Genomic DNA, 11,469 nt, shown 5'->3' with positions numbered 1-11,469 from the left:
CATGCTTACATTTACTGTGTGCGCAGTGGTGGAAAGTAACTAAGTACTTTTACTTCTACTCCACTACATCTCAGAGCCAACATTTGTACTTTTACTCACACTACAATTTTTTGAAAACTTTAGTTACTAGTTACTTTGAGATTTAAATTTTGATTATAAAACATACATTAACCACTTTAACCCTATACATTACGGCCATTTGAAAATAGCCGATCTACAAGCTCACAATGTGTCGCAACATGACGCATTGTGAGCTTGTAGATTGGCTATTTAATAGATTTTGTACACATTTTGAACTTGTGAAATGGGACATTCTGCATTACTACTTTTAGTACTTTAAGTACTTTTACTTGTAACGAAGTACATAGTTCTAAATTGCAGTATTGGTACTTTTACTTAAGTAAAACAATTGAGTACTTTTCCCACCACTGTGTGTGTGTGTGTATATATGTATATCATCAGGTATCATACCTGACGAAGACCTGTAATGGTCGAAACGTTACCTAAATAAAGTTTCCTGGGAGCTGATAGTGTGCAAAAACCCTTAATTTTCATTGTACGTACAGTATATATATATACATATTTGTTGTTCAGCACCTGTAGAATTTCTTGAGATGTGCGTGCTTCCTTTTGGATCCCCATCTTATGAAAATATTGAACATATTTCTGATACCTTTTATTTAGAACAACACATGTTTTTTAAACTATAGTGTCACTGTATTTTTTAGAAAAGTCTCCTGTGGACAAGTGGTCCAAAACTAGCACATGTGCTATAACACACTGTTAACGATGCATCTACAATTGTGCAATGAGCAATGTAATAGTTATGTCCATATCAAAATTAATAAACATAAACATACATTTTGTAATATTTATAAAACATTTTCCCATGGGACCACCTGTTAAAATTATGCCAAAGTGGACCACTTGGTGAGAAACCGCCACAAACACCAGATCAGTTCCGATTAATTTTTAATATAGGTGTCAAATCAAAGAGGATTTTGATTTTAAATCACATTTTTTTATTTACACAGCAGTTATGTACAGTGACCAAAGGGTGAGCAGTATAATTACAGTGTTTGGGTGTTTGGGGGGGGCGAGAACATAAGGTTTAGGTATAGACCAACAGTTAAAGTTTGACGGTCGCTCGTTTGAGTTAGCGAATGCATCCATCCATCTTCAAACCGCTTATCCGTAGTTGGGTCGCGGGGGGGGCGACAGCTCCCACCAGAGTGTTCCAGACTTCCCTCAGCAGTGGTTGTCAAACTTCTTTTTCATTTCAAGGGCCCCCATAACGGGTCCATTTGGTTCCATTTGTAAACTCTCAGAGTTACAGACCTGTTAAGGGTCCATTTGGAAACCCCCATCAAGGACTTTGGGGGAGGGAGGGACCCCAATTTGAGAACTATACTGTGTGCATGAATAAATTAAATGGCGAGAATTTCCATTCATTTATTCGAGACCTATGGCCTATAAGTGCATAGCTTGGACACAGATTCATCGATGCACAGTGTGCGCACACACGCTCCTCATATGCACGTCGTACGCAATAGATAATCATATACACACTTATATAATGAACAAACCATCGGTTAGATTTAAGACAACGGATAGATAGACACTGTCCACTGGCTGATATTTACTGAAAAACGAATCTCACTCACACACTCGTGCTACACACGCACGCACACAAACACACACACGCCGCACACACACACACGCACGCACGCACAGATACATACTGGACACACCAGTTAAAAGTACAGTACTTCAGTAGTCAGTAGAGGTGTACACAACGTACAGTAAGACAGGCTATCTAGGGGGCTTTGGTGCTTCTAATGAACACGATATCGCTCTCGGAGGGGGGGAGGGGAGGGGGGCAACGCTGTGTCTCGATTAGCTCTCCGATCGCAGGCGAGCGAAGTATAGCGAAACAGGGATTTTGGCAACGTGTGTCCGCGAAAGCATCGTAAGGGACAGCGAGAGTCTAAGTTTCCGAGTTTGACAAAGAGCGGTGTAGGAAGGTGGGTGGGGGTTTGAGAGGGGGGGGGGGGCAATCGGAATAAACTGTCAATATATAGAATTATAGATCTATCCAATGAGCTATATACAAATCATGGTCGAGAAAATATGCCGAACGCAAAAAAACAAAACAAAAACAAAAACAAATAATAATAATAATAATCAGCAGGTGTCATTCCTTGTAGTTCATGATGACTCCAGTGGTGTCCAAACGTCATGCTCAAAGAGTTTGGGGGGGGGGGGGGGGGGGGGGGGGGGGGGGGAGGCAGGGGGCCCTCGAAGAGCCCCATAAACACAGTGCCCCATAAAAAGGTCTTCATGGGGTGTACTCCCCCCCCAGTCCCCAGGACCATAAAAAGGTCTTGGGCTGTACTCCCCCCAGTCCCCCCCAGAAGGACACCACCCACACTCAAGCCCCGCCAGAGTCCACCCAGGAGGGTGACTCCTGGGTGGAGGGGCTGTGGTCCGAGAGAGAGAGAGAGAGAGGGCGGGAGGCAGCCGTTTAGTGATGTCAATCAAGTGGAGGAGGAGGAGGAGGAGTGTGGAGCTGTGTGTGTGCGTGAGGAGGGCTGGGGGGGAGGGAGGGAGGTTACGGTTTATATGACACACCGGGTGTGTCACGTGGCGTTGACCTCCAGGATGTGGTCGTCGGTGGCGGGGAGCACGAGGACCTGCCGCGCGTGGCTGTGGTTGAAGACCTGGCCGGGACTGAAGGGCTCCAGCCGCGGCATGGGGAGGCCCCGCTGCTGCTGCGTCGTCTGCTGCTCGCCGCTGCCCAGCGAGTGGATGCTGCCCCGGCTGCGGATGCTGGCCGTGTCCGCCTGGTCGTCCAGGGTTTTGTCCAGCAGGGAGAGCGTGTCGTTCTCCACGCAGCTGTCTGTGGTGGGGAGAAGTCAAATGAAAAGCGTCAAGAGGACAAAAACAAACTAGAAATTCTTCCCCATTACAGTCAGAACTTGCAGCCTCACTACCCAATCTTCCTTGCCGTAGTCTGAAAACCCCCACCTTTTCAGACTCCATCATGGCCCGTAGCATGGCCGTAGCATGGCCCCGGCGCCTTAGGCCCCTTTTCCACTATGGGGTGGAACCAGAACCAGAACCAGAACTTTCCAGGACCCAGAACTACCAAGAACCATGTGTAGTTCCAGAACCAAGTTCTGCTTCCGTTTCCATATAACCAGAACCCAGAACCTGTTAAGTCTGCCCCCCCCCCCCCCCCCCCCCCTATTCCCCCACTGCTGAGTAGCTCGGCCGGCAGGGCCCCCTCCCCCTTGGCACGGCCGGGGGGGTCCCGGAATACAGAGATATTCATGTTTAAATAATGACTGGTTATTATTCAACAGTGGTGGAAAGTAGCTGTATATATAGTATTCTACTTAAATACATTTCGGCCATTTGAAAATAGACAAACTACAAGCTTGATGAGACACGTGAGCTTGTAGATTGTCTATTTTCAAATTTATTTGCTTTATTGTACTTTTTTAAACCAATAATATGAACATATTTTTATATGCCACATGTGCCACAGCTGTGGCAGCCACATGCCACAGCTGTCACATATATTTCCTATACATAATAGATATACTGTATATGCACATACTGTAGTTTATATGAACATGGATATATGCAGCATACATTATATAGGCTATATTTGCCGATATGGATTTCCTTTCCATGTGGGGAGTGGGACAACAGTAAAACACCCGTTTTAAATGCATTCGACCAGTTGTTCTCCAACCTTTACCTGTCTACAATATTTTGCTTAAACTGCAAGAGAAAAATATATCTCATATAGGCTATAGCTCATATGATGATAAATGATAACCCACCTTTTGAATATAGCATTTAACATTGTGTGGGTTGCAATTATAGTGCCTCTTGAGCAGATTGAGCAAATTGTGCCATAACATCCAGTCCAGTTGTAATGTCAATATCAAGAAATGTGCAAATACAAATCATTTAACCGTTGTGCTAGTTGAATTTAATTCTTCCAATGTGTAGTATTGTGTACAGCACATTTCTAGTAATGATATGCCTAATGCCTTGCCCTGAAAAAGAAAGAAAATTCTGTTCTGGCAATTTAGAATAGATTATATCGCTCTCGCGCGCGAGCACACGCACGCAAACACATACACACACACGCACACACACACACATCTGCAGTTAGCCTAGCTGTTAGCTGTAGTGTAGAACAACAACTGCAAGCAAACAACTCGTCGCGACAGCTTTATGGCTCTCTCTCTCTCTCCCTCACGCACACACAAGCTCTGTCTCTCCCTCTCTCGTGGCCATAGTGTTTCTGTGTGCTTTTCCAGGTTATTTTTCTGTGTGTCCGCTGTCGCTGTGTCGCACTTAGGAGTTTAAAATGTGCGCTGTTGTGTTGTGTGCGCTTCTCCTCGCTCCGGTCTCCTCAGTGCTCAGAGTGCTGTCACCTCAGCTCGACCAATCGAGAGCAGCAGCGCTGCTGGCCCCGCCCATAGGTTCCCAGAACTCAGCGTTAGTACTACCTCAAAAGCAGGGCCGAAAAAAGGTTCTGAGAACCTGGTCTGAAACCGTGCCGTACCGCGCTGTGCGCTGTGGAAACAAACCCAGAACTAAAAAAAATAGGTTCAGGTTCTGGATAGTTCTGGTTCCACCCCATAGTGGAAAAGGGGCCTTAGATAGCACTTTAGATTGCATTTATACAGACTTATAGCATGTTACGTAGACAGCACTAGAATTGCATTTTATGTTGTCATAGCACTTTATAGTACATATGTATAGCATCGTATAGTGTACTATGCATAGTTTATATATATAGTTAAATTATATAGATACTCCACTGTTACGTTCTTAGCTTACGCATGTTTCATGAACTACTTGAACTACTGAACTACTTTTTATGTATGTAATGTATTGCCATGCTTTTTGTTATTGCTCTTGTCACTCTGGATTAAGAGCGTCTGCTAAATGCCTAAATTGTAGAAATGCACTCTGCCGAGGTGCCAACTTGTGCCTTGGACACAAGTAGGCCATATATACATACAACTGCTGTTCTAAATCCTTCTACAAGCTCACAACAACTGCCTATATTTACACTACTTTTGCACAACACTCTTCTATGACGAACTAAGTAGGATGGAATGCGAGATACCAAAGTGGATTTCAACATGCTGCCTATTCAACTTGTTGTGCAATCACATGGGGAGGAGGAGAACATTAAAACAAATCATCTAGATTCTAAGCTTATGAAATGCATGACTTTCAGAAGACATCGGTCGGAAACACATTTCTTATCTAAAAGGGATTGATAAGTGTTATCTAATGAGTCTGTTAGGCCAGGATAAGTACTAAAAGCTTTGGCATTTAGAGAACAGTCTCAAGAGCTCATAACCGTCTTGCATGAGGTAACAGTGTGCATTTATAGTTGGATATGTACATTACTGTAAATCATGACGAATATAAATAACACACACACACACACACACACACACACACACACACACACACACACACACACACTTCCATAATGTTTAGCTAAATCCAAGTTGTCCAAATGATCGATGATTAGATTATCTGATCAAAATCTTAACAGATTTTCATGTGAATTTGGAATAATGTTTACATCTCAGTAGACATTTCTGCCTCAGTCTTGTATCTGCAGTAATATATTGTTGGGAAAGGAAAGGAATCAGTGGTTCTCAATATTTCATGTCACAAGGACCCCCAGATATGTATTTGGCTGCAGACCCCCATCTGAAAATATGTTATTCCAGGGACCCCCCCAGAAGAAAAGATTTCAAAAATAGCAGACCTACAAGCTTGTAGAACTAAACCCTGTTGCAACAGGGTTTAGAGTTTATGATCAATGGAAGCCAGAGAGAGAGGAGAGGACTCACCGGGGTCAGGCTGGATGGCAGGCGCTGCCGTGTGAGGCAGGTACCTGAACACTTTGATCTTGGGGAAAGGCAGGTGGCCGGCGAACAGCGGCATCACCTCGATCTGCACTCTGTGGGTGGCGTCGGCCGACAGGGGCATGGATACCATGCCGGAGCTCTTCCCACACACCGCCCAGTTACTGCTGCTGTCGGCCACTGTGGAAGTAGGGCAGGGAATAACATTTAAACCCATTTAGACCTGAGGACGATTCTAAAAAAATGTCTTCTAAATCCTGAGTTGTTTTCTGAAAACCCTATGTTTCTATGTCAGTGGTTCTCAAACATTTTCATGTCAAGGACCCCCAAAGATATATGTAATTGAGCTTGTAGATCTGCTATTTTCCAATAGTTAACGTATAACATAATGCTTACAACACCAAAAGGGGTTCCCATACTGAATGGGTTAAGCACACACGCACGCACGCCAGGCCGATGCCAGATATTTTGCGTCTGATGCCGATCCTGATTGGAGAGACCTAAATCAGAAATTACACCAATGTTTTGACCGATATTTTACGCCAGGTTGATAGTCAGTCATGACCCAAAGAATAAGGTCACGAATACAAGTGGCCAAAATTTGTTTTTTGATAATTTGTTAATTTTATTAGACAATTAGCTGCAAACAATTGCCGATAACAATAGTGTCAGAAAAATCAAATAATGGCCGATATGTATCAGCCCAAACCATTACATGGGTCTGGCTCTTACACTAATAAATATAAACCTCTCTCCCCTTCACCCGTTCTCCAGAGAATATATATATAATATATCTTCTCTTTCTCTTCCTCAACGCGTACCTTCATACATGAGCTTGGTGGTGCGGAGGCCGTCTGCCTCCGCCTTCCCTTCCTCAGCGGTCTCCCCCTCTCCAGGCTCGGTCAGCCGTGTGATGGCCACCTCCAGCCCACAGAGGGTGCCAGAGCGACAGTGTTGCTCCCCCGCAGGCGGCAGGATCTCGCCTCGAACACTGTACAGCGTCTGGGTTCAGTCAGTCACAGGAGGAGGAGAGAAACGCACAGCAGCAGCGTGTTAATCTCACAGGCGCTTTAAATGAAGTAATAATGCACGGAAGTTAAAGGTTAAATTAACTAATGATGCACAGGAGGTTAAAGCCTCACTATTTTAGAAGCAGACCTACTATTTTAGAAAATGCGGCACAAATCTTTGAATAAATATTCTTTCAGAGCCAACGCTTTTAACACAAATCTTTGCTTCAACAACATATTACATATAACATATTTTCAGATGAGGGGGTCGGTGGCCAATTACATATAGTTTTTGGGGTCCTTGACATGAAATATTGAGCACCAGTCAAGGCCTAAATGGGTAGACTCAGTCCATTTTGCGCTGTCCTCCATGACTCCCTCAAACAGGGCACTGTACTCGGCAGCAAGCGCAGTGCCAAGTCTAACCATATTCAGTCTTAAAGGGCCGTTAATCTCACAGGCTCTTAGGTGGCATTAAACGTTTATTTTTCTTTTTTTTTTAAGATATTTTTTTGCGGCTTACGCCTTTATTGATTTTCTAAGGGACAGACAGTAGGCTGACAGGAAACGGGAGAGAGATGGGGGGATGACATGCGGTAAAGGCCGTGTCGGGTCCGGGAGTCGAACCCGCGGCACACCGCGACTGGATCACCAGTCCGGTGCCCAGACCGTTACGCTACGGCCTGGGCCCATTAAACGTTTCTTAATCCATTAAACCCTGACAACAGATTCTACACAAATGTCTAAATCGTGACAGTTTTCATTCAGACAACCCATTCAGGACAGGAACCCCTTTTGGTATTTTAAGCATCGTGTTATACTTTAGCTATTGAAAAATAACAGATCTAAAAGCTCATAGCGCAGCACCGAGTGCCGCGCTACGAGCTTGTAGGTCTGCTATTTTTGAAAAATCGTGAAAATGTGGCACAAATCTTTTAATCTAGATTATTTCAGAGCAAACGTTTTTAACTCAAAGCTTTGCTTCTGATGGGTCACTGGAACAACATATTTTCAGATGGGGGGAAATACATATAAAAGGTTTTTCAGAAAACTGTCAGGATTTAGAAGACATTTTGTAGAATCATCCTCAGGTCTAATTGGGTTGACAGAATGCATAGAATAAGATACACCAAGTGAAGCAATGCAAAGGACAGGAACAGCGTACACACGCTGTTTTAATGTCTGCCCTTATATATTAGATTATACATTGAATATAACGTGTTTTGTGGTGGCCTGATTTCTGTTTTTATTTTTACATGGACAATGTATAATAAATATATTGCACCACTACGGCTATTGTATAAGCTAAATTAAGTTCAGGTAGTGTGACGGTTCACAAAATTCATGGTCCAAGTTCGATACGATATGTTTTGGTTCGGTGAAGAGGGAAGGTGGGAGGAAGACCGAAGTTTGTGAGTTTGTCGCTAATCTCGCACACCACTGGACCCACAGAAACAAACCGTCTTGTGCCATATATGGCATGGAATATTTCTGTATGTACGTACAGTATATGCTTTATGCATGCTGTCAAGGACATACGATACATACATGTCACTCCCCGGGGATCAGTAAAGGTTTATCTTATCCATCTTATAGCGTTGGTTTTTATCACAGACTTTTGCACTTACTTGCAATTACTGAACGCCCTTGGTGCAATGTAGGTACTGTACACATACAAATGGGTTGAATGTCCTTGTTGAAGGGGACTTCACTGATACTGGGTATTGAAACAGCAACACTGCCTGTAATCTCCCTTTAAAATTATTCATTTCACTAACCCTGTGAGCCATTTTTGGGTTGTTGATTATGTACAGTATAGCTACATAATGTTTGTGTAATTTCTGAAACCCCTTTTGCAACCAGATCTTATTTTAATGATGTTTGGGATACAAGAAACTCTTTCCTGGGGTTTTTGCATGTGTAATATGTGTTTTTAGATATTTTACTATTTCAAAGTGCCAGTGATGTCATGGACACTGGTCTCACTTACTTCCTGGACTACATGTTGTCTCAGTAAGACAGCCCTCCCTCCTCTCCACAAGGTGGGGTGAGTGCAGCAAAGCACTATGGGCATTGTAGTAATCCAGCAGTGAGACCAGTGCCCATGACATCACAGACACTTTAAATACTAAAATATCTAAAAACACAAATTAACCACAATAAAAATCCCATAGGAATCCGTTTCTTGTCTCCCAAACATCATTAAAATAAGATCTGGTTGCAAAAGGGGTGAAGTGTCCCTTTAAGTCTTATTTTTTTAATACTTTTAGATGCTTGTAGATGTTGCAGATCTGCCGTTAAGACTTGCTAAAAGATGCTTTCTCCATTTTCTGAAAATAAGGGCTGTTAATGAGGGCGGGGCTGTGGCTCAGGAGGTAGAGAAGGTCGTCCAATGATCCCTGGGTCGGCGGTTCGAATCCCAGCTCCTCCTCCTGTCCACATGTGGAAGTATCCTTGGGCAAGACACTGAACCCTACACTGCCTCCAATGTTCGCCACCGTCGGTGTGTGAATGTGCGAAGTGAGGACGCTGGCGTCGACTGTTCGCCACTTCACCTCCCAATGTATGAATGAATGAACCATTGTAAAGTGCTTTGAGCACTTGGAAAAGCGCTCTAAAAAATGCAATTCATTCATTATAACTTACTGTGACTCTTTCCAGCTGGAAGTGGTGGTGGAAGGGCTTGAAGGCAGAGACGTCCTGGTTGACGGGGCAGAAGTTGGCCGAAAACACACACTGGAGGCAGGAGGGCAGATCCGACTTCCACCTCACCTCCCATAGGCAGAACATGCACTGTTTACTGCACACCAGCTACACACACACACACACACACAATTTAGTTTCATTATTTGCTGAAAAAGAAAGAAGAAACTGCAAAATGGCTAGCTTTTTACACATTATGTGCCCTTTTATTCTTTCAAAATGGCGACCCAGGGTGCCCACTTTTAGACCCACTTTTTGATATTTTGAAAGAAAAGACAAAAAAAAGACAAAACGTGCAATGTTCGGAGGTCTTTTCCGATTGTCCGGTGATCCCGATTGGAACATTGGCGCTTTCTAGCGCAAGGATGGCCTCGCTAGCATTGACGCTAATTATTTAGAATCTAAAATGGATCACACTATAACCACACTAAAAGTCAAGTGTTGGCTCTTGCGTCCACCAGGTGGCAGTGATACGGTGAAGAACCCCAGAACAACTAACAAAGAGTCAAATAATAAAAATTCCCCAAACTCAAGGTTACGTATTAATTATTTAGAGGGGACATGTAATGATGTAACACAGGTCAACAGTAGTGGGAATGGAACAGCCTGTTTGTTTCACCTGTTGTGCTGTAGTGTTCAGGGACCTCAGCTCTAGTGAAGTGTGCTGGTTCTCTGTCAGCTTCTGATCCGCCAACTGGAAGTTCGTATCCGATACGTTCTGCACACACACCTGGATGTACTTCCTGTGGGGATTACATGGAGCAGCCGAGACATTCACACGTGCACATAAACATAAATGCACATAAACATAAATGCACTCAATATATATCCAGTACTCGGTGGTTCCCAAAGTGGGGTCCGAAGACTGAGGGAGTTCCAGGGGGTCCCCACCTAAATGATAGTTACAGTAGGAGCCAAATGGACCCTTATGGGACTGTAACTCTGAGAGTGTACAAATGGAACCAAGCGGAAACCTAGCGGGACCATTGGTTGCATTTGTACACTCTCAGAGTTAAATTAACATTGATTTCTACGATATAAATTGGGGTCCCAGAGATAGAAATGGCGGTGCTTTTCAGAGTAAACTCTGCCATATCTGCTTTGGCACTCTAGCGCCTTTATTTTGAATAATTCGCCCAGCAAAGGTTGAATTAAATTTACTAGCCAAAGCAACAACTCTACACGTAATTGTAATTGCCTCATTTTGGAAGAAGGTCTTGCTCACCTGTTACCAGCTGAGAGCAGTGAGTGTTTGGTCTTGAAGGGGATGTAGAAGGTGAGAGCGAGCAGAGAAGAGTAGATAGACCAGGGACAGTCTATGGACATCTGAGGACACAGAAACAGCACCGCGGATACGGTTAAATATCCCTAGTGAATCATGAAATACACAGCTTCTCTGCCTGGTGGACACCAGAATCTAATCCCTAGTGAATCATGAAATACACAGCTTCTCTGCCTGGTGGACACCAGAATCTAATCCCTAGTGAATCATGAAATACACAGCTTCTCTGCCTGGTGGACACCAGAATCTAATCCCTAGTGAATCTGAAATACACAGCTTCTCTGCCTGGTGGACACCAGAATCTAATCCCTAGTGAATCTGAAATACACAGCTTCTCTGCCTGGTGGACACCAGAATCTAATCCCTAGTGAATCTGAAATACACAGCTTCTCTGCCTGGTGGACACCAGAATCTAATCCCTAGTGAATCTGAAATACACAGCTTCTCTGCCTGGTGGACACCAGAATCTAATCCCTAGTGAATCTGAAATGCACAGCTTCTCTGCCTGGTGGAAACCATCATCTGATGCCATTAACAGATGGTTCAATAATAAGCCAGC

The 11,469-nt window shown here is 43.8% G+C and overlaps 1 protein-coding gene across 1 annotated transcript in view; it reads right to left on the bottom strand.

The window, feature by feature from the left end:
* Window positions 1-967: 967 nt before the first annotated feature.
* trappc10 (trafficking protein particle complex subunit 10) overlaps window positions 968-11,469 on the bottom strand; it is a 48,400-nt gene continuing 37,898 nt past the window's right edge. The window contains exons 18-23 of the mRNA XM_083777081.1: window positions 10,854-10,954; window positions 10,248-10,371; window positions 9,572-9,736; window positions 6,737-6,917; window positions 5,901-6,095; window positions 968-2,899 (exon numbers count right to left, since the gene is read on the bottom strand). Coding sequence (XP_083633207.1) covers window positions 2,640-2,899; window positions 5,901-6,095; window positions 6,737-6,917; window positions 9,572-9,736; window positions 10,248-10,371; window positions 10,854-10,954 — 1,026 coding nt within the window. The 3' untranslated portion in view covers window positions 968-2,639. The remainder of the gene's footprint in view (window positions 2,900-5,900; window positions 6,096-6,736; window positions 6,918-9,571; window positions 9,737-10,247; window positions 10,372-10,853; window positions 10,955-11,469) is intronic.

The sequence above is a fragment of the Protomyctophum parallelum genome, assembly GCF_964188405.1.
Source record: "Protomyctophum parallelum genome assembly, chromosome: 11".
Lineage (NCBI taxonomy): Eukaryota > Metazoa > Chordata > Actinopteri > Myctophiformes > Myctophidae > Protomyctophum > Protomyctophum parallelum.
This window is presented reverse-complemented; position numbering and strand designations above follow the sequence as displayed.